The sequence below is a fragment of the Erpetoichthys calabaricus genome, chromosome 15 (assembly GCF_900747795.2).
Source record: "Erpetoichthys calabaricus chromosome 15, fErpCal1.3, whole genome shotgun sequence".
NCBI lineage: Eukaryota > Metazoa > Chordata > Cladistia > Polypteriformes > Polypteridae > Erpetoichthys > Erpetoichthys calabaricus.
In genome coordinates, this window is record NC_041408.2 from 55,930,453 (window position 1) to 55,954,733 (window position 24,281).

The 24,281-nt window shown below is 35.3% G+C and overlaps 1 protein-coding gene across 2 annotated transcripts in view; it reads right to left on the reverse strand.

Annotated features, from left to right (window-relative positions):
* Nucleotides 1-6,654: 6,654 nt before the first annotated feature.
* spast (spastin) overlaps nt 6,655-24,281 on the reverse strand; it is a 77,492-nt gene continuing 59,865 nt past the window's right edge. For both annotated transcript variants that reach the window (XM_028821015.2, XM_028821014.2), the window contains 6 exons: nt 21,127-21,206; nt 20,419-20,461; nt 15,966-16,045; nt 14,718-14,788; nt 14,392-14,432; nt 6,655-13,732 (listed from right to left, as the gene is read on the reverse strand). In XM_028821015.2, the coding sequence (XP_028676848.2) occupies nt 13,607-13,732; nt 14,392-14,432; nt 14,718-14,788; nt 15,966-16,045; nt 20,419-20,461; nt 21,127-21,206 (441 nt within the window). In that variant the 3' untranslated portion in view covers nt 6,655-13,606. The remainder of the gene's footprint in view (nt 13,733-14,391; nt 14,433-14,717; nt 14,789-15,965; nt 16,046-20,418; nt 20,462-21,126; nt 21,207-24,281) is intronic.

Sequence of the window (24,281 nt, forward strand, 5' to 3'; positions counted from 1 at the left end):
GCAGGGCTAAATTTTAAATTACATGGCTTAAAAAAAAAAAAAAAAAAAAAGCGTTGAAGAAACATAATACAAATTCTTTTCAAGATGCTGAAAAATGAAGTCATGCTTTTGTTTGTTGCCGATTTGAAAAGCATCCCAATCAGAACTATGAAGAAACGTTGTAAATTAACAGTAGTAGGGTCTAAAAAGCAGCAGTATAAATTTTAAATCAAATAAATAAGCACCATTACAATGTTTTTTAGGACCGATTTTAAAGTTCTCCTAAGATCCAGAAGCAAATTGCCCTTTCTAAATGTCTTACATTGCAAATCATAATTTCAGATGATCAAACATTTGCATTCTTCACTGAATTATTCCTAGGAATTATATTAAAAGTCTGACTAGCATAATAATTTGTTCAACCTCAGAACAAAACTTAAGTAGCTATAAAGCATCCTACATCAACTCCCAGCAAGGACAAAAAGTTTGCATTTGAGAATGAATGATGTCACCATTTTATGCAAGCCCAAGCCACACAGTGCTACTAATGTTAACATTGTGTAGCTTTCTTGTAAATCATGACAATGCTTTGTAGCTTACTGATACTAATGCTATGACTTCACTGCAAAAATGATAAAGTGTGAAGGGAAACATAAGGTACAATATTGCACTAAGCTGCCAAGTACTGTAATTGCTGCCATTTCACAGTAACGTCATAAATAATGGTGTAACAAGAACGAGATGGAAAGGCTGAGACACACACGCACCCCTAATGGGACCTGGGCCTGATTACATTATTATTAACACGAATAATTCATAGTCATACTTTTAGAAGAAGCGTCAGCCCACCGTCACAGATACAGAAGATGCCTTGTACTGTCAAGTCCACTCTTCCACTGTTGCCGATGGTCTTCCAGAGCCACATGCCCAATGCCTTCTTGGACCCACTGTGAATGTTTCAGGTGTTCATGGAATACAAAGCTCAGAGTACCAATGTGACATTTCACCATCAATCACACATCCAGCCCCTCTGGTCTTCAAGGTCAATATGCCGGCTACTACAGTACAGTTTGCTTCCATGTGTGGATACTGTGATACTGCTGGCAATTCACATATGCATGCTGATTCACTCTGGGCCAGCGATCTTTACATGTGTGCAGCTTCCTTTAATATGACCTCACGTCACAGGGCGATGTATACATCTGAATATTAACTTACGTGTTGGAAGGGCATTTAAAGTTTGGTGCAAAATTTGAGATATGGTTGGTTGAGACATACCTAAATCATCACTACTACAAAACCACACTTTACACATAACATCAACAACACTTTAATTTCAGCAAAAGTGCATGGCTTCTCCACATATTGTAGTTGTGTTATGAATGAGTTCACCTCTGTCAAATTGTTGTCCTTTTGAGAGTCCACTGTTGTCCAATGTTTCCAAAACATTCTGCCCTTGATAGGATGTGCTTGTTGATCTCTCCCCAAATGCCATTTTCTGGTAGCTCCTAGGGAGTTAGGATAGCTCATGAGCACTCCTAAATTTGGGTTTCTACTCCTATTCCCAAGAGTAGAAACACACATGCATCACTCTGATATTTTAATGACCTTTCTCCTACTCAAAGAGTGTTTTGATAAATACAGGAGAGGGTGGTAGCGTTAAACCACTGATAGTAATCAAAAAATACAATACCAGAACACTCTACATTGTAATGTGTTGGCAACCCTGAACTGGATAAAGCAGACATGGATGAATTTTGTTTTGAGGTTTGATGTACAGTTGTGCTGGAAAATTTGTGAACCCTTTAGAATTTTCTATATTTCTGCATAAATATGACCTAAAACATCATCAGATTTTCACTCAAGTCCTAAAAGCAGATAAAGAGAAACCAGTTAAACAAATGAGACAAAAATATTATACTTGGTCATTTATTAATTGAGCAAAATGATTGAATATTACATATTTGTGAGTGGCAAAAGTATGTGAACCTCTAGGATTAGCAGTTAGTTTGAAGGTGAAATTCGAGTCAGGTGTTTTCAATCAATGGGATGACAATCAGGTGTGAGTGGGACACCCGGTGTTATTTAAAGATCAGGGATCTATCAAAGTCTGCTCTTCACAACACATGTTTGTGGAAGTGTATCATGGCACGAACAAAGGAGATTTCTGAGGACCTCAGAAAAAGAGTTGTTGATGCTCATCAGGCTGGAAAAGGTTACAAAACCACCTCTAAAGAGTTTGGACTCCACCAATTCACAGTCAGACAGATTGTGTACAAATGGAGGAAATTCAAGACCATTGTTACCCTCCCCAGGAGTGGTCGACCAAAAAAGATCACTCCAAGAGCAAGGTGTGTAATAGTCGGTGAGGTCACAAAGGACCCCAGGGTAACTTCTAAGCAACTGAAGGCCTCTCTCACATTGGCTAATGTTCATGTTCATGAGTCCACCATCAGGAGAACACTGAACAACAATGGTGTGCATGGCAGGGTTGCAAGGAGAAAGCCACTGCTCTCCAAAAAAAATACTGCTGCTCATCTGCAGTTTGCGAAAGATCACGTGGACAAACCAGAAGGCTTTTGGAAGAATGTTTTGTGGATGGATGAGACCAAAATAGAACTTTTTGGTTTAAATGAAAAGCGTTATGTTTGGAGAAAGGAAAACACTGCATTCCAGAATAAGAACCTTATCCCATCTGTGAAATATGGTGGTGGTAGTATCATGGTTTGGGCCTGTTTTGCTGCATCTGGGCCAGGACGGCTTGCCTTCATTGATGGAACAATGAATTCTGAATTATATCAGAGAATTCTAAAGGAAAATGTCAGGACATTTGTCCATGAACTGAATCTCAAGAGAAGGTGGGTCATGCAGCAAGATAACGACCCTAAGCACTCAAGTCGTTCTACCAAAGAATGGTTAAAGAAGAATAAAGTTAATGTTTTTGAATGGCCAAGTCAAAGTCCTGACCTTAATCCAATCGAAATGTTGTGGAAGGACCTGAAGCGAGCAGTTAATGTGAGGAAACCCACCAACATCCCAGAGCTGAAGCTGTTCTGTACGGAGGAATGGGCTAAAATTCCTCCAAGCCGGTGTGCAGGACTGATCAACAGTTACCGGAAACGTTTAGTTGCAGTTATTGCTGCAAAGGGGGGTCACACCAGATACTGAAAGCAAAGGTTCACATACTATTGCCACTCACAAATATGTAATATTCGATCATTTTCCTCAATAAATAAATGACCAAGTATAATATTTTTGTCTCATTTGTTTAACTGGTTTCTTTATCTACTTTTAGGACTTGAGTGAAAATCTAATGATGTTTTAGGTCATATTTATGGAGAAATATAGAAAATTCTAAACGGTTCACAAACTTTCAAGCACAACTGTATTTCTGTTTGGGACTAACAGTAATTGATAGTTGTGTTGTCAAAACACTATATAGTTATGTTTACAATATATACTGTTGCAACTAACACAATTTTCCACACCATATATGTCTGTTAAGGATCCAGTGATAATGTTGCTGAATCTGGTAAAGAGGTGCTCAGTCAGCTACTGCAGAGAAGAACATTCAAACTTGTTCGACAGGTAGTGTCAATCAGGCCGAGTATTTATCCCTAGCCAGCGATGAACTGAGAACACAGAAATAGTGCAACTATGCACTTGTAGGGGTCTTTGGTTTAAGGGGGCTTGAGCACCTGCCCCTCTTGTTCCAACTGGTGCCTTCAAGCCATTTTTGCCCCTTGCTTTCAAAGGTGCTAACATCGACATAGTTTAATTCATTTTAATAGAGATTGTCTCCCATGTATTGTGTGCCTTGTTAACATGAATTCAGCACCTGCCTCTTTCAAACTCTCTACACAAATGACACCAAGATTCTACATACAAAAAAAAAAAGTGTCGGAATATTGACAGAGGCCATAATAAACTAGTGTTCAGGCCCGATATAACCGGCAGACCACAATCTGTTGATCCCAGTTGTAGCAAGTTCAGTTTAAGTATGCACATTAAAAGGATCATTACAAATTTGTAACAATTCAGGGGTCAACTGCCAAGCACATCCATATATTCTGCATTGTTTGTTTTTGTTATTACGAACACTGTGAAGGGTACTGGATTTTTTTATACCCCCCACCATGAGACCTGTGACTGAATGTGTGATTCCATTTACGTATAAAAACAAATAAAATTGCCTCTGAAATCTTCAAAAGCAATGCACGGTTTCATCCCATGGAATACCTTGTCTAATGATTACATGAATGCCTGATACAAGATCTTATAAAAAATTTTTGGGGAGGCAAAAATGAAAGGGCTTTAATTAGTTTCCTTAAACAGCCCCATGTCAGCCCCGCACCACCTCCTTCCTCATATTTAGTGAGCGACTGCACATACCAGTCTTGTATCACTCATGTTCATCAGTATCTTCTAATGATGTTTAGTGATGAGTCCTAGTTTTCATAATCTAGAGTCAGGTATGATAACTAGACTATGCATCATTATTATATGGTATCAAGTGTTCTATGTTGATAAAGAAATATGATAACCACCCATTTAAATGTCATGCACGCATAATGTAGCACAAATACATACATTTCAGTGTTACATTACATACCTGCTTCAAGAAGTTCAGATGTACTCAGTTATCTGATCTAAGCATGCTAGTCTATCATGAAGCTGTTATCAGACACAGGGCAGTGAGTAACATTTGCCGCTCAGCATTTAAGGGGCTGATACTGTTCGTCCACCGCCAAAGGAGGCTAAACCAATGCAACCACTTCATCCCATGTCATCTACAGTGGTCCAGACTGTTACAGGTGGGGTAAATTACAAAGAGAAGGTGAAACATTACAGCACAAATAACACAAATGAACACATATGTAAGCATAAACAAAAACTACGGAAAAGTTAATAGTTTACATTGTGTGAAATCTGTCTTGGCCAGAACACATTAAAAAGACGTTTTAAGATAAATAATGAAAAGTTTTATTTAAATACACTCATTATAGAAATGAAAGTGATGGTTTAAAATACAGAAGCATTACTTTCAAACATATATAATACATTTCAGGAACATTGTAAAAGCAGGGCCAACTTTTTTCATGTTAAACAGAGGAAAAAAAAGGTAAAAAGCACAAACATTCAACTTAGATTACAATAATTTCCTCTTTAAATAAAACTGCTCTTCTAACTTTGGTAGTTTTACAAACTTTTTTTCTCCCCCATTTCTAACTGAATTCGACTGTTCAGCTGCTTGCTGTGTTCACTTTGGCTAGATGTAAGATGCTAAGACACACAGGTTTCTCCCTGTGTAATACATTAACAACAGTGGTCCTTAAAACAGATGAGCCTCCATCAGCATTTGGCCACACATGCAATAATGGAAACCAGGATCCACAAAATCCATTCTGGAGGTCTGTAGTGGCTGCAGGTTTTTGTTCCAATACAAATTCTCAATGAGAAGCACTTGTTGCTCAAAAAAATTTTAATGCTTCATTTTAGATGGCTCACTGCCATCTCTTGCTTATTTTAGTGGTAGACAGATGAATGTATGGTTTTAAATTGCTCATTTTAAGCAACAAATGCAAATGACAAATCAGACTGCAGTTCTCCACCTTATTTGTTTCCTCTAATACCTGTGTGTATTCATTATTATCTACCTGGTTTAATAAAACCTTTGGATGGAAACACGAAAGAAAAAAAGTTAAGAACCCGCTTCAGGCTACAAATCATTTGGATGACATCCTTAGAAGGGAAACAATCTGTTATATAAAAATGACCTGATGTGGCAGAAAGTTAACACTAACAAGAAATACATTTTTTTTTAAAGATGTGCTATTGGCAGGAAGTACTTTCTAATTAAGATAAAACCTATAGTCACTATGGCTCTCCGATACCGAGTTTGCAGGCCCCTTATGTAAATTAATGATTAAGGCACCATGTTTAATTTTTCAAACAACTAGACAATCAAAAAAAAAATTCTACTTAAAGTTTTACTCCAATACAAAGTCAAGTGGAAACACAAAACATCTCTGAAATATCTAGGGTAAGACAGAAGCTGGCCCTGAATAAGAAGCCAATGAAGATAACACATCTTTCAGACAAGAGAAAAAGTGAGAGTAGCTTCTGAAAACTTTTAGACAAATGGAGAAATCAAAGCTTCAAACAGAAAGTGGTTGGAAGGGGAAGTGTAGTCAGGTCTGTACCGCTCTGAGGCAGCCACAGCAGCACTAACCACTGTGCAACAAAGCCATGCATCACTACACAGAACATTTTAAGTAATCTGAACAAAATGCTGCTTGTATACTGTAGCTATAAAGTGGTCAGGGATAATGTTCACTTGGTAAAGACAAATGCTGGAGATTTTGATGCTATTCTAAAAATCAGAAAGGCAGTAACACTGAACATTTTAGCAGGGGGAATGATGTAATCAAAAGGACAAATTATCATTTTTATATGTTAGTGTTGGGGGAGTTAAAACCTAACATGGGCATTATGACAAATTTTTTGAAATTTACAAACTAATTCTTCCTTGGAAAATTGGGAAACAGAAGCCAAAAATGTCAACTAGGGATGGCTTGGTGAATGTACACTTGCAAGGTTGTTGTGCCTATAGGTTTTATTGCAAACTTTATTCTGATCTGCTTGCTTAATTAGCTCTGTTATTTTTATTTCTAAATGGCAATTCTTCCCTATTTAATGCTTTGTAGGAACCGAGTGATCACACATCGGAATAAAGCACTTTTCAAAATTGCATATAAACTTAATTTTATAAAGATGTTTCCAAGTAAGAATACTCAAATATACAAACTGTCCACTTTGTCTAGACTTCATGCTTTATCCTTAACAAATGCCAGTTTCCTATGGTGTTAATTACACTGCAACAGGAGCAGAATGACACCTATGATCCTCTATAAAAGAACAGAAAAGGTGAGAAGAAATCTTTTTGCTAAAACTTAGACACCTTTGCTAATGCAATACCATCCCCAACATCTCAAAGAGACAAATATTAAAACAGAGCAAATGGTTGTTGACACAATAAAACAAAGAATGGAGGATTGTTTCTTCCCATTAAAGTAAATAGGGAACATAAACAAGTAAAATAAATCCTGTCACCCAGTAAGGAGTTGGAAAAGTGGGCAAAATCCTACATTTATAACAAAAAAATATGCCCTAAATCACATCCAAACTCTACAATCACTGAACCATGCCAAAGGCTGTAGCTACTAACATCCCTTTCAGACTATGTCCCAGAAAAATAAATACTAGTTTAATTAAGCACTCTTGAGTCCAATAAAGCTATTAAATGAATGTTTTTTTCAGGTACCTGGAACCTATAGTAAATGGGTAATTTAAATATTTCTCTCACAACGTGGGACTGTGCACCAACATTTTACAACTTGCAGGAGGACGACAGAAGAATGGGTATTAATACTGATGTCATGATTTGATTTGATTTCAATTCACAATGTCCCGATTCACTATCGATTCTATCTTGATTGAATTATGCGTGTTCTGATACATTGAAGTGCTGGCTTTTTTAGAGCATACTTAACCATGCACAAGGTACATTAATATACTGTGACAAATTTCAGTAACACTTTATTTGAAGGTGCCTACATACTGACTTCATAACATTCATAAGCATGGAATGACATTTTAGTAATGAACAGTTAACATCAGTATTTGCAAGATGGGGAAAAAAATATCATTGCTGTTTTATATATAAAAAAAAATTCAAAATTTATCATTATTTAATTAACGTGAACTCGCTTCACTCACATACCCCCGGGGTTTGGTTTACCGCATATACAATTTAAAGTGATTGTTATTTTCATGGGAATTGTTACATATGCATTATTTTCACTTTTACTTTAAAACTTTATAGTAAAAACAATACTTGGAATTAACTTTCCTTCAAGATTGCATTGAATTTTGACTTACATCGTGACTATGCAACGTACAACTGCCTGTGAGTGAATATCGTTTCTTTCTCTCTAATAAATAAAATGACTTTTTCGAATGTTTGTCAATGCTCTTTCTTCTTTGCTTTGTTGATGACGTGTCATCTAGAACGTATAAAATTATTGTCCTGATAAAATTTAGAAGAGCTAAGAGCGCAGGATGTGTGTCTGACAAAAGCATTCACACGACTGAGGTTAGATGACCGTGGTCTTGTTTGAAAATAGTTGTAAGTAGGGCGTGACTTGAAAGAATCTCATGTTAAAAGTCTCTGTCTCACGGGACTTCGTACCGCGCCAACATTTTTGGAATCTTTTAATTCTCGCTGGCAACACGAATTAGACGATCTACAAGTCTCTGACTTAAAGTTTAAATCCGAACAATACATTAAATCTCTTTTCACTGTTCCGTTATTTCACTGAGTAATAATTTGTTTGTTTGTGCTAATGTGATCTTTCCTATCCTTTTTATTTGAGACTTTCGAATTTTCTTACTTCCATTATCTCTAGCCTGATCTGCATGTGTTCTGTGCCAACATTTTGGAATTCTTTACGACATTCTACTTTCTCATCTACTCTTTGTCCTTTATTTCCAGCCACAGGCATGGTTAAATCACGCTACTTTATAGAGTCCACAAATAATATGGGGGCTCCTTGTTTTAATACAGTTCAATGGTATCTACTTTATAAAATATCTGTATAATCTTGTGAATAACAATGTTGTAAAACAATCAAATACTGCTTCTTAAATAATAAATAGGTTATTCAGTAACCCATTCTTATGTAATGAATCTCCATGTAGGCATCCTTCAACTGTTACTAAACTGCTTGCCAAATGTATTTACCTATTGAACGATTAAAAAATCTTGAATTAGTCAAAGATATAGCAGGAAGACTCATGCCTTTCTATAATTCTACAAGTTACACATATCTTCAGTTGCTCACATGTACTAGTCACGTTAATCAATCTCGAAATTGTGTCCATACAGTTCCTCCCTCAGACAAAAAGGAAATGTTTTAAAAAAGAGGATCTAGAACAGATGCTTGTTGACAGCAGTGTTGGATGAACGGAACATAAAAGACAAAGAACCAGCCATCATGACTGACAGCGCCGCTAGTATGATCCATGCAATACAGCTAAAGGAGCTACTTCAAGTGTGTTGCTTTGCACACACGCAGGCTTCACTGAAAACTAACAATTGTCTGCTTGCTAGGTTGGGTCAGGCACGATGAAAACTTTTTACCACCATGCAACATTTATTGGACTTGCCAAGACACAAACTTGTGATTGATGTGGTCATGTGATGTAAGAGCACATTAAAGATGCTAAAAAAGTTTTTGGAACAACAGCCAACTACCTTGGCAGCTTCGCAAATAGGCAGAGAGGTTACTCTTGGTGTGAGTGGCAAGCATCGCTCTTGTCTACAACACATCCACCACAGGTGCCCAGTTGTTTTTAATGTAGTGACATGTGATTGTTATGTTGCAAAGCTGCCCTGGATGTCCAGCTGTCATATGTTAAGGCTACTTTCTCTGCTCACCTGAGAGATGTGCCAATGCTTTGCTTAAGAACTTAATAAAGCCTTGGTACAATAACTTCACTCATTTGCTTTTTGGTTTGTCAGTTCCAAAACCTGTATTTATTTGTCGAAAGCCCTTATTTTCAACAAAGTTGTAGGGATTCTTTTTACAGATAAAAACTGCTATAGATTCTGTTTGTACAAGGTGAATTAAATAAAAGCTTGTAGCTAAATGCCATCTGCTGTGTAGATTTAGGCTCTACTCTTTTGGATGTCAACCGAGATTGTTTATGGGTGACATCCAGTTTTTCTTTACCGGCACACTGTTTAAATCCGTACTGTCCACACATCTGATTTAAGTGTCGAAGGCACCGATTTCAGTTGAGGATTGACACTCCATTTTATGTGAAGAAGTAAAGAGTTTTCTTCCACAGAAAAGTCTTAACAGGCGCACTAGTGACATTTGTTGGATTGTATTCCAAAAATGAAGAAACAAAAATCTACATGTAGTAATTGAGCATGATAGAGATTCACAATATCAAGACTTTAGACTTTAAGAATCAATATTAAATCATTTAAAGGTAACGATTAATCAGAAAAAAACTAATATTTTTGCCCAGGTCTAATCTCTATGAAATCTACATTATGTCTGGTACTCCCACAGAAATTACTTGCAAGGAATACACAGAATGCAGGGCCTATCTCCTAGCTGAGCTTCCCCTCTAATCAGCCGGGTGCCTGTGCTAGGCCCGAACCCTGCCCTGTGTTACCTCATAGCCATTATAACTCTGTTACTTGTTTAGCTAGTTTTACAAGGATTATCAAAGTTTAAAAACAAAGAAACATGAAACTTATTCCCCCAGACACAGAGTATAACCCAGCATTGAAACAATGTGCCAAAGCTTGGCAAAAATGGCACACTGATATAATGATCACCTGTTTCACAAATTGTTTTAAAACAGGTACAAAGAAAACAATTAAATATATCATCCAAATTAGTTGCTTCAACAGGTTCTATCTATTGAAAGATCTGAGCTGTTTATTTAAGTATTTCATCTGGCAGAACATTAAGTTAGCATTCTGTTTTTGATGTACATTAAATAAACATTTTCAACTAGAATAATCCATACAAATCATATACAAAAACAGTTCTCTTTTGAACAAGAATTTGTCAGACACATCTTCCATTTGCAACCTGCTTTGGCAGGGTGTATAAAAGAGCAGTTATTGAAAATATTTTTGAACACATTCTCATTGTAAATATACATACACAAGAGAACACATGCTACAAGTACATATGGAAAGTACAGCATCAGTTGGTATAAAAAGTGCACCTTTAGCATCATTTGTTTATTAGGGAAAGATAACTGTCAGTCACACTTTCAGTTAAACTTGGCTTATCAAACCCCAGAAAACCATCTGGTGAAAATGGATATTTATAACTGCTGTATCCCTTTACATTATATTAAGAAGTATGTAAGGTTTTAGATGAAGATGACAGTAATTTAAAAACTTTAAATTGCAAGCTTACACAAAATGACTTTTAATACCAACTGTTTTTTTAAACAAAGATGACATTTAATAATTACAAAACAAATAAATAAGTACAAATACAAAACCAAAAACAAACAAAAACTTGTTTTGCAGTAATGGCTCAGCTTTACCAAAAATTGGATGAAATATACAATAAAATGTTCCACATTTTAAGCTGTTGAAAAAAAGCCACATAAAAAAAATCTGGTAAACCTGAAAATTCTGTGTTACTCAAAATAGGAAGCAAAAACAAAAAAATTTACAGTTTGGCGTAAATTCGTAAGAAAAGCTAGTACCACGTTTTTGGTAATTCTGAAGGCAGGCTTTCAGGCAAACAAAAAAAAAATTAAAAAAAAAAAAAAAAAAGCTTCCAATTACTTTCTGTTAAATAAAAAAATACATTTAGGTGCAGAGATTTCAAAACACAAGTCACTCACTGAAAATGCACGACTGCTGGTGGTAGCAGCGAATGTCAGTAAAGTTAGTAAATGTATCAGAAGCTTAATTTACTTAAAACTTTAATGAAAAGTTAGTTCAAGTGGTAATTAATAAAAAAAAATTACAGGCAGCCAGACAGCTTGTGAACTGTCTGTTGTGCCTGTGGACACTGAATTGGAGACCTTTACTAATAGGATAAATACTGGGATAAACAAAATAATTTAACCCATTAAAGCTATAAGTAAACAAAGAAATAATCAGAAACAGTCTTGCCATTTACTGAGATGTGCATACCAAGTATCACAGAAAAAATATCTATATTTTTTAACTTCCATCATCAAAAGTATGGTTAAATGCATGTAGGCTTTCCCATAATTGTTGACCAACACTGCACAAGATCAACCGATATTAAATAATGATCAAATTATTATTTTTATGCTGCACTTCACACTTAACTTAAACTAATAAAATAATTTTATTTGTATTCAGTAGTAAAAAGCCTCAAGTGTACAAAACAAACCTCAATCTAAACATCATTAACATAAAATTACCAAATTACGTACTTCTCCATAATTATCCAATTTCCTTTATTTTTAAAGCTAAACATAATTATTGCCAGCATTTCGTTACAAAACTATTTACACAAACCTGAATTTGAACTTTGCAGGTATATGAAATGTGACATCAAAACAATAAAACCAGTTTGCTGTGCCTAAGTTCAAGAAACCCCCTTTTTTAATTAAGTAAAACACATACAAAACACTGCTAAGTTTTAAGGGTAATGAGTAACATCAACGGCACCAGATGACAAATCCAGAAATTTCTTTGAAAAATGTAAATTCTTCAACTGGTTATTCAGGTTTCTTCTGCATGTTATTACATGCCTCTAAACATTTTTTATCCAAAGCAATTAGCAACGTTACCATTACCCTAACTAGGCAATTTTGTGTCACAGAGAAGTAATGATATAAATTTTGCTTTTGTTGAGTCTTTATTATAAATTAGATTTAAAATAAGCTACAAAATCAAATGTTTCATTTTATGAAATTATTTTAAAAACTTTAAATGTATCCAAATGCAAGAAAGGCATGATCAAATGCATAGTTGGAAATCAATCTGAAATGATTAAGCATTTCAATCAAGAGCAAAGCACCAAAGGATTTAACCACTATTATGTACTTTGACACAAAAAGGCTGTTAAAAATAAGGCTACTTTTTAAAGACAATGAGCCAATAGAAAATTATGGATCTTTATGTTGAAGGGCACTTCTAGTCTTCATTACAAAATTCAAGTTTACGGTAATGCTCATCGTTTTATTATAAATATTCACACTACGGATCTAAAGTACAACACAAAAACTGTTTAATTAGCAGTGAGAAAATATAAATTTGCATTCTGCCAGAAATGGTCATCACTCACACCCGACCAACTTTATAATATATTGTTGACACCCTACTGTTCTGCCTAGAAGGCAGCAGCTTCACTCTTTTGACAGCTCAGTTGACTTCTCATTCAAAAACACAATGAGTACCTAAGCTGTAACACTGATAATAATGTGCATTAAAATAACCAATGGCAGGTGCGTTAAGGAGAATAAAGAAGACTTTAACAAGGAAAACCAAGCTAGTAAAACAGCCAAGATAAACAATTATCACCTCTTTATGTTCCTGTTTATTAGCTGACTGACATTAACTTACATAAATAAAGAAGGCAGTATGTTTGCAGATTTTATTTCTTCCCCTAACTTAAGGCACAGGTCTTCTTGTAACTGTGCTGGTGCATTTACTGCGTCAAGCTCAATGGAATGATCACGATAGGACCATAATATAATTCTTGACGTCAATATTTTACACTTATTTTTATTTGTTCTTCATTTATTGTGCTGTTTGCATTATTTAAAAGCCATTACTGGGAGATAAAAAAACATACACACAAGGATTTTGCCAAAAAAAAGAAAAAAAATGTAATCTTCTTCTTCCTTTTTGTAAAGACCACTGTAGGGAACATTATTCTGAATGTAAGTGTTTCTAGTGCACTTCATTGAATTAATTTCTTGTGTCAAAAAGTAGAATGTAGAAACCTTCTACAAACATATTTGACCTCAAATGTCCATGTTGTCCCCTTTATTCTCAAGTATGGCAGATGAGCCAACTGTTTTACTGAACTTCCATCATGTGTCAAAAAGTAGTGGTGTCTCCATAGTCCTTATTCCATTTCATATACGCATTTAGTGTCTGGGGACTAACGCTACGTTTAATCTTTTTCAAAGACTCTATAAAATCTCCAAAAGTAATATTTCTCATCTAAAAGCAAAAGGAAAATTGAATCATAAACAGTACATAAATGCAAGATACTTCATTTAAAATGTATGTTAGAATTTAAGCTCAAGAGGGAAAACATTTAAAACAGATGGAAAAAGGGACATGGTGTAATCATAGAAGTATTCAAAACACTAATTTCATATGAGTAAATAATTTCCTTGAATATGACCAAGCTAAAAAAATTAAAGTAGCATTATAGAGTAATTTAAACTGTCTGTTTACTATTATTAGGATTTAACTTTAGTTAAGATGTTTGTAATTATTCTTTAAAGGTAATAAAATCCTTTAGAGGAAAGGGAAAATATTTAGTGTCCCATTAAATTTTGACCCAGACCTACTTAACCTGGGTGCTGTCCTTAGGAACAGTGTTCATCAAATAACACCTGATAAACGGTCCACAAGAAAAACATTGTGCTTCTAACAACCTTCTTATTTTGTTTAGTTAAATGTTATTTTAAGGCTGCTTTTTTCCTTTTAAACAATGTTATATTCATCATCATTATTTACAGTAATAGGCCCCAAAAGGAGAAGTGATTAATGTTCTATCCATATAGAAATCAGCACCTAGTAATTAATGCCCTGATTAATAATTACATTGATCTTTCAAGTGCAGTAGAGAAAGATTACTAAAAACAGCATACCTCATTTGCAGACATGTTTTTAACTTGCTCAGGTTTGAGTTCTAAAAAAACAAATGAATAAATAAAGTTTATTTGTAATCAGAATTTACAGTTTTCATGTCAGAGGTTTCACTATTCACATGGTTTATGGAACATTAATCCACCCTAATAACTGATATTTCTCAGATGTCTACATTAAACCAAACAATGCATCATATCAAAGTGTAGCATAAGCATACACCAAGTAAAATCAATAATAAAATCATCCAGACATGATAAACTGCAAAATGTAAGAAACTATTTCATATAAATCCCAACTGGCAACAGTATTTTAAATAATTTCTTACCCCTAATTGGGCCTAAAGCGGCATCTTTAGCCAGTGCAGTCAGGTCACTCCCTGAATACCCATCAGTCATTCTGTAAAAACACATCAACCACAAAAAAGGCTATCACTATTTTAAATTTAAGAAAGTCTACAGAGTTAAAACCTACTTACATCTGAAAAAAATGTGAAAATGTTTAACATCAACTACGGGGGCATCAATGAAGATTTATCAGACAAATTACCAACTACTGACATACGCTTCCACATAACTAGCAAATGACCACTTTCTCATTAAAAGGTAATTTGGTATCATAAATAAATTCCCTACTCTGCGACCCCCACCTCAAATGAAACATATTATTAATCTATTTCTATTAGACATTGAAACAAAACTACAGGAGATTTTTTTACACCTTTAAATTGTTAGCCATCCCAATATCTCACCCAGATACATTTTAAAAATGGTCAAAGTTTCTATTGTGGATTTCAATATTCCTTTATGTTAAGAAATGTTTCTTGGCTTCCACCTTTAATGCACTTCCCTGTGATCTTCAAACCTGCCCCTGAGAATGTGATTCACTTTACAACTGAAATACTTGTCCTGTTCCACTTTATCAATGTTGTTAAGCATTCGTAAGACTTGGTTCAGCTCCCCCACATAACCACAGGATACAATGGCTTGTACTTTCTTCCCTGTACTACCATCTGGAGGTGTATCATTTGTAGAATGGTGACCAGAGCTGTGCATGGTATTCCAGATGCGGTGTTACTAACTCAATAGAGTTTAGGCATTAACACAAAGGTGTAAAGGGGTAAAACATGTCTCACATTATTTATAAGGATAATGTCAAGCTAACGAATTAAAAATGGGAGCAATTCAGAAGCATTTCATAACTGGGGATACATCATTATGACTTAAGACTCCAAACAACAACTGAAACAATATAAATATGGTGATTCTTCAATATCAAGCCGAAGTGCACAAAAAAATGAAAGCATTTTTCTGTATTGGAGGCGGAACTCCTATCAGCCAAAAGTAGTTTCCATAAAAAGTTATACTAAATTATTTATGTTGGAGACATTGTAAACACATAAAAAAAACTGCAAATGTAGGTTGATGCCGATTGCACAGCCACGAATCATCAGTCCTAATTGCAAAACCTGACAGGTTAAACGATGACACAAGTAAATCATATTATATACCAACGAAATGCAGTTACAAAGACAAGTTTACAATAAAATGCAAATTAGCAACGGGAGATGGAGTACCTGGCCAGCTCTTCCAGATTTTTCTGGCTTAATGGATTACCATGTTTCCCAAGGAGATTTTTCAATAGCCTCAAGCGTGTCTAAAAAGTCGAAGACAAAGACATAATTTATTTGCAACACAAAACTCCTTTTAGTCTCTCAAAAATGGAGTGCAGAGACAGAGTTTAAAACACAGGATCCTGTTCATAAATTTGTGCATCCCAATGAGGTCAGGTATTGCTTTTTTTTTTTTTTTTTTTAACTACTCTCAATCTATTAACACTAGAATTACCAGAGCCTACGAAAAAACTCGTAGATCTGGCCCACCTTAAATTGCTTCTTAAATCAGTTCACACCTCTCCACCACCATCCTTTGTCCTCTAAATGTGCTGATAAAAGGCAAGCTGCCAGCAGCCGGCTATTCCATCCCCCCACCGACTTAGAACGTGCGCAAACTTTTCCCAGCTCATGCCTTGATTGATTATCTGGGAGTGAAGTGGAGTTTTAGAGTGGAAATAATAGATCGTTATTTGGAACACACACATTTCATGTGTGTTCCGTTTCTACAGTAATCTGTGTAAACACATTGTTAAGACAGAAACTTTTTCATATTTTAGTAATGAATGTTACAAAATGTAGTAGGCATAAATTATAGAATGTGTAAAGCCTGAGTTCCAAAGATCAAATAAACACTTTCACAAAAGCTTCAAGGATGATACGACAGTTTCCGTGCCGTAGCGCGCTAAGATTGGCTTCTTAGAGCGCAGCAACTTTGCCGTGCCTCACAGACTTGAGTTCGATTCACCGCTGGGGATAAACTGTTGCTTTTTTTTTTTTTTTTCTTTTTAACCTCAAACGGACATAAAATTTATAAATTGGTATGCACGGTCAGTTAATGAGATCATTATATTTTCATGTGGGATGCTCCTTTTAAAATATTTTTTTAACAATTGAGACTGCAATTAACATGAACAACTGTCCCTATAACTGACAAAAACCAAGTGTAATCAAGAGTCCTGGTTCGATCCCCACTCACTCCTATATTTGCCGTTTTCAGAAGTAAGCTGCTCTTTGTTAATATTATACAGTACACACATGCACTTGATTTGCATCTGTACTTGCGCTGTTACTTAGAGAGTCAGATCAGGGGAGGGGTGATGTTAGAGCGGGTGAGCTTATTCAGTGCTGCAGGAACAACGCACATGTTGATTTTTTTTTTTCTTTCAGTACATGTGCCTTCCCTGTTTATTTGTATATCTCTGCCTGTCTGTCTCTGTATTACGCAGTGCTCTGTCTGTCTGTGTGTTATGGATCTTGAAAAAATAAGTTATAAGGACAGTTGTTCATGTTAATTGCAGTCTCAATTCTTAAAAAAATATTTTAAAAGGAGCATCCCACATGAAAATATAACGATCTCATTAACTGACAGTGCATACCAATTTACAAATTTTATGTCCGTTTGAGGTTAAAAAGAAAAAAAAGAAGTAACACTTTATCCCCAGCGGGGAATTGAACTCATGTTTGTGGGGCAGAGAAAAGCTACTCGCTCTGAGAGGCAAATCTTAGCGCGCTACGCCACGGAAGCTGTTGTATGGCGTGTGAAGCTTTTGTGGAAGTGTTTATTTGATCTTAGGAACTCGGGCTTTACGCATTCTATAGTTTATGCCTACATTTTGTAACATTTATTACTAAAATATGAAAAAGTTTTGGTTTTATCAATGTGTTTACACAGATTACTGTAGAAACGTTACACACATGGAATGCGTGTATTCCAAATAACGATGTATTATTTCAAGTCTAAAACTCCAGTTCACTCCCAGACAATCAATCAAGGCATGAGCTGGGAAAAGTGCGTTCACGTTCTAAGTCGGAGGGGGGATGGAATAGCCGGCTGCTGGCAGCTTGTCTTTTATCAGCACATTTAGAGGACAAAAGACACTGGCGGAGAGGTGTGAACGGATTTAAGAAGCGATTTAAGGTGGGCCGGATCTACGAGTTTTTTCGTAGACTCTGGTAATTCTAGTGTTAAAATGACACACCCAAATAATAATTGGTGCAGCCAGTTGGTATAGAAGTCACAGAATTAGTTAACTATAGATAGATCTGTAGACTTGTTGATGTCGATAGTTAATGGATTTCAACGGACTGTAGTATGAATCCACCTACAATATATCTGGGAGAGCCCTCTTATGGTGCGTCAGTATAGTAGCCTGGCCTACAAAAAGAAACACTCCCAAGCAACTCAGTGAAAATGTGATTGAAAAAGCACAGGTCAGGGGATTGAAACAAGAAAATATCTAAGTCACTAAACTCTCCCTATAGTACAGTTAAAATGGTTATTAAGAAATAAAGGTTATGGCACAGCTGTAAATATGCTTAGAGCAAGCCATCCACAAAAACTGAGCGAATGGTACAAGAAGACTACTAGTGAGGTAGACCGCCAAGTAACCTATAAGAACTCTGAAGGAATTACCAGATACAGTGGTTTAGACTGGAGAGACAATTGCTGCTGAAGAGCTTCAGCATTCATAGCTTTATGGGAGAGTGACAAAGCCTTTGTTTAAAAACACATATGAAGTCTTAGCTAGAGTTTGCAAGCAATCTTGTGGGAGACGGCAAATTCCGCTAGAAAATTGTTCCATTGTCTGATGAGAGCAATACTGAGTTTTTTTGGCCATCATATTAAAACTCATGCTTACTGTAGGTTCATAGCAGACTAGAACAAGTTTCCATGCAATATTGTGCAGTATTTGAATCCATCCATTGCCCCTTCAACTCTGACAAGATTCCCAGTCCCAACACATGAAAAATATCCTTATAGCACTGCCAACACTATATTTTATTGTAGGTATGGTGTTTCTTGAGGCATGGGCAGGTTCAGTTTTACGCCACAAATATCTCTTTGAAGTCTGGCTAGAAATGCTATTTTGGTTTCATCTGACCAACAAACATTTTACCACACCTTAACTGGGTCTCTCTCATGTTTTGTAGCAAATGCCAAAAATGCTTTAATGTGGAAACTCTTAAGGAATGGCTTTTGTCTTGCCACCATCCCGTAGAGGCCTATTTTATAGACAACACTTGAAATTGTGGGCCCATGCACCTTCACTCCAGTTACAGCCAAAGAGTATTGCAGATTTCCGAGACTGATGGTAGGATTTTTAGCAGCCTCTCTCATCAGTCAACATCTTGCTCCAATGTTTAGTTTTGAAGGATGGTCTGTTCCAATAAGAGTCTGTGTGCTGTGATGAATCTTTCCCTTTCAGATGATGTAACGATCAAACAGCGATTAACAGAACATTAAAACTCTTCAATATTTTTTTTTTGTAGCCATTTACTGTCTTGTCCAATTCAATGAGATGGTTTCAAACATCAGCAGAATGTTACTTTGTCTTTATTTTTGCAGTGATAGGCCAACAAAGACTATGGCACTTACAAAGGGTTTTTTATATCCAGAGAGATATAAAGGGCTCACAAGTATTATCTAATTATGTTTAATTAAGACCGTCAAATGACGGAGATCTTTGTGTCATTTGTGATTCATTTGTCATTTGTGTAAACCTGGAGCTTCCAAAGCACAAAGGTTTAAATACTTATGCAAACACTAACATTGTAGTTTTTTTTTCTTCAGTTAAATATCTACAGAAAATCATTTATTTTGACTTTGGAAATGTATTGTTACTGCATAAGAGTTCACATTAAACATACTGAAGGGATAAATGTGTACAAATCTATTGTCATGTAGAAAATTATGAAGACTTTCAAGGGGATTGCATACTTCTGCATGCCACTGTAAATGTTATTTATCAGTGAGTTGAATGCATAAGTTCAAATGAAAATTTCACAAACGCACATGTCAATGCTTGATAAAGTGCACGAAAAAGTGACTAGTTCACAAAACTGAGAAGAAAAGCCTCCCTAAAATTCAGCCTTAGAGAGAAGTTATAAATTAAATTATCCCGAATAATCTCTGTAATTTACTGTTTCATATGACATCAGTATTATGAGTTTAATGTTTAGATGCAGATTTTTGCAATTTAGATAAAACACCATTTTTGAATTACTGAAAAAGATGCAAATTAATAAATTTAATATGTTCACATATTAGGGCAAAATAAGTACTCTGAGATTACATTGTTCTTTTAAAAACCAAAAATTATTTTTATATACAGTGTATATATGAGGGACATTCAAAACGTTTCTGCACTTTTATATTTTCATTGTAAATGGTGAAGGCGGGAGGATAGTAACTGGGCATTAAAAAGTTTGTATGACACTGGGAAAATTGCATTGAAAATGAAGGTGACTATGTAGTGATGTAATTTGCTTTTAAAATTCTTAATAGAGTTAAAAAAGTGTGGAAACTTTCTGAACATCCCTCATGATAAATATATTTAATATATATTTATTATATAATTAGGCCTTATTATCGTAATACTAAAGTTTTTCCTTCAGTTTGTATTTTAAAACTTACTTCTTCAGAAGGCAGCGTTACATAAATTCTTTTGGTAAAACGCCTGCAAAATTCAAATATCAAAAATCAAAACATCATCTGATCAAAAAAATTCTAAGAAAAAATTGTTTAATACATTTTCTTTGCTTATAAAAACAAACATACCAGTCTTCAACTACAGTTCATAAAAGCTACATGAATGTAGAGGTTGCACTTGAAGAAGATGAAGTCTTGCAGTACACAAAAATATATATTTTAATTTATTAAAGATGAAAATATATGTTGCTAAAGAAATTATTTTAGATTGAAAATTAAAAAAACCATCTTTTGTGCTGTTCAACAAAGAAGCTCCTACTTCCAAAAAACTCTGTAAACTGACATTTTCCTTTACTAAAACTACCAATGAGTCATTCATGCAAAAAGTTATTGTGGGTATTTTTCTTACATACAAAAAAGACATTGATTTTCTTCAAAAACAATTAAAGCTTTTAGCTGCATCTGTTTAAAATAACTCATCTTGTCTTATCTTATTCTTTGAATTTCATTCTCAATAATATTGATATTAAAACTACCTGTATCAGTAAAATCAAATCCTGAAGACAAATTGTATTAAAATCTAGGGGTTTATGAATATTAGCAGTCTACTGTTACGGAGAGTTTAATGGAAAATAATACATCTTATTAAAAGAAAAAAGAAGGAAAGTCATGGTCAAAAATATGGTACTATACCTAAGTACTGCTTCATCCAGCTCTTGAGGTCTATTCGTTGCACCCATCACCAAAATTCTGTCATCTCCTGCAGACTGCACCTGAGATTAGATTTTAAATTATTACAATTTCAAGTGACTAAAGTTAGAACATCAAATTTATCTTTATTCGTTTAAACTGAAATGGATCAAGTCATTTAGTCTATTTTCATAGCTCATACTTCTCAGCCACAGAGTTGGCCCAACTGCTCTTCGCTGGACTTGTTCTCCAGAAGAACAACCTCCTTTGCCTTGTATTAACACATCGGGCTACATAACATTCTTTCAGCATTATTAATGGCTCGTGTACACTGTATGGATGTTGAAAGTGACAAGTCCACCATGACTACTAGGTCATTCTTATAAGGGGTACTTTCAACTTCCAGACGTTTCCAAATCTTGCATTTCTACTTCTTAGATGTAATTCTTTACATTTAATTAACATTAAAATTTCATCTGCCACAAATCTACCTAAGCCTACATGCTCTACAAGTCCTTTGTAATGATTCAATTGATTCTAGATTAGCTGCCATTCCACCTAGTTTGGTATCACCTGCAAACTTAACCAACTTGTTACTTACAGTATATTCCTATCCAGATCAGATCATTTATATGTATGTGTGCATGTACTGTATATATATATTTATTAGGTCCAGGCAATATAGCAAAAACAAAACCTCAATTTAAGAATAAAAAAACAAAAAAAACTTAAGGATGATTCATGATTTAAATACTTCACTACAAAAAAATAAATTAAAAACACAAGTGTATCTTTTAAAACCTTAGTTAATTGACAATGAAAAAAGGTGCAAAATAATAAAAGCTTCTTTCTGTGTAATTTGATTTTACATTTGCAGTTCCCATTCTTCTTCCCTTAAATATATAGTCGACCATCGATATGCGACCGGCCTGACATGCAAACAACTTGGTTTTGAATTACGACCAACATCTTGAGTTACGACCCGAATGTGGTCACATGTATCCGCTTGTGCGATTGTAAACAAACAGCCGGGAGCGTTCGTAAGCGTCAGTCGGAGCCCAGATACGTGTGCTTGTGTACATAATTTCGGTCAGTGCAGTGATTTATATAATTTACTTCGATAATTGCTATCAAAATGGCCCCAAAAAAATCTAGAAAAGAAGCCAAGGAAGGAAGAGAAGGTAATGAAGGTAAAGAAAGTGATCACAATCGAAACGAAGAAGGGAATTATGCGGAAATATGAGAGTGGCGTTCATGTGACCGATCTCGCTAATATGATAAGGTAAGACAAAATTTCTCCTGTTGCTAGAAGGAATCCCATAAAGTGCTCTTTAATCCTGGGTACTTCCTCAAGTGTGACAATTCTTATAACTGGTTATTTGCTCCTCATGGCTAGCATCAAGTGTGCAATGCAAAATATGAGAATAATACTTGGTCTGCTTGATGCGACTTACTATATGTGCTCAATTACCTTCTCACTTATGGAATTAATCAGCTCATGTTCAATTATTTTGCCAAGGTAGATTGTGTGGGTGTCACTCTCAAAATGTCCTACATGCTCATGTTCATAAATGCCTTTCAACTCATCAATGAACATGAAAAGCTTGCTGCTAGGGAAAATACAACAGACTTCACAAATGTTAGTGGGAGAACAATTTTTTTAACTGAAAAACAAGCACTAGAAGTCCAAGACATGTTTTGTTTCCCACAAGTCATGAGTTGTCCCTCATGGAGATTTTTACCTGATTATTTAATTATATAATTTGCAGATCAGGTCTCTTTCATGCAAAGAGAGACATTGCTTTTTCTTGTAGAGTATTCTGTCACATAAAGAAATCCCTCATGTGGATTACCTAACAAAATAATTTAATAGTTAGCAACAACAAGTTAGATATTATTAATCCAGCCCCACTATCCTAAGCATGTGCACTTTTTATTTTAACACAGCTACTTCTCTCATATAGGCAAGCACAAGGCACTAGCTGTCACTGAAGTGAGAATATCACTCTTTAAAAATGAACCAAACAAAAACCTTTCAACTAAATATAAATTCTTGTATTGTTCCACCCACCTGTGGCACCTTACTGGCTAAACAAAAGCAAATTGTGTATGAGGGTGGTTGGGGGGTGTACAGGGACTTTGAATGCAGCCAGTGCAGACCCACAAGATGCCCAGGGCCATAGGTGACTGCCTAGGTCATCTAAGCTAATTGGCTGGAAATTACTACAGGTTTTCAGAGTGACCTGCCCATATAGGAGTCACTTAGTTCAAGTGAGTTCTGATAGTCCTCTGACTGTCCATTTCAGACAGCTTACTCGTGCTTCTCTACCACCTCAGACTGGCCATCACTGCAGGGTAAGATAGTGTATACTTTTCCCCAGCCTCAATATTATCACAATGTCTAATGGGATAAATAATGGGAAGTGTCCCTTGTGTGTTGCATGCCAAAGCAGGGTGAAAAACATGCCGAAGCTAACAGAGACAAGCTTATTTTTGTCCTGTGTTTTCTGGCACTGGGTCCATTCTGCTGTTTCAGTTTTTAACTGCCGAAATAAATTATATGTTCTGCCAGTTTTAACTGCTATTGTCTTTTTGCAAACACTGCATTTTATATTATCTTGTTCGACATCCGATCTTTCATATCAAAACCAATTCCAGACAATGACTTTGGAGTTAGCTCATTTGAAAGAGATGTGCCATTTGTCATATTTTTTTGCATTAACATCTTGACTGTACACGTGATCGGTTAATGGAACAGTGTTTGTTGAACTGTTTAACTGTACCATTTGGTTTAAAAAAAAAAAAAAAATCACATGTGAACATCACTTTAAAACAATTAGAATTAAACAATTTAATCGAAAAAGTTGCCAAGCCCTTTTTAAGAATACTGTGCCTATAGAAAGTCCTCATACCCTGTAAAAATCTCTCTTGTCACATTACACCCTAGAAAATAAAATAAGTAAAATGTTTTTAGCTATATGTACACATTTGTTAATGTGAAAATAACATTCTAAAACATTTTGGACAATTATTGAAAATCAATTAATGAAATACCTGTTTTGGTAAAGTGATCATACCCTTAGAATGTACCATTCTAAACCTAATCAGATGCAACCAATCAGCTGCCAGATTAAACACTAGGCTAACTGCCCCTCAGA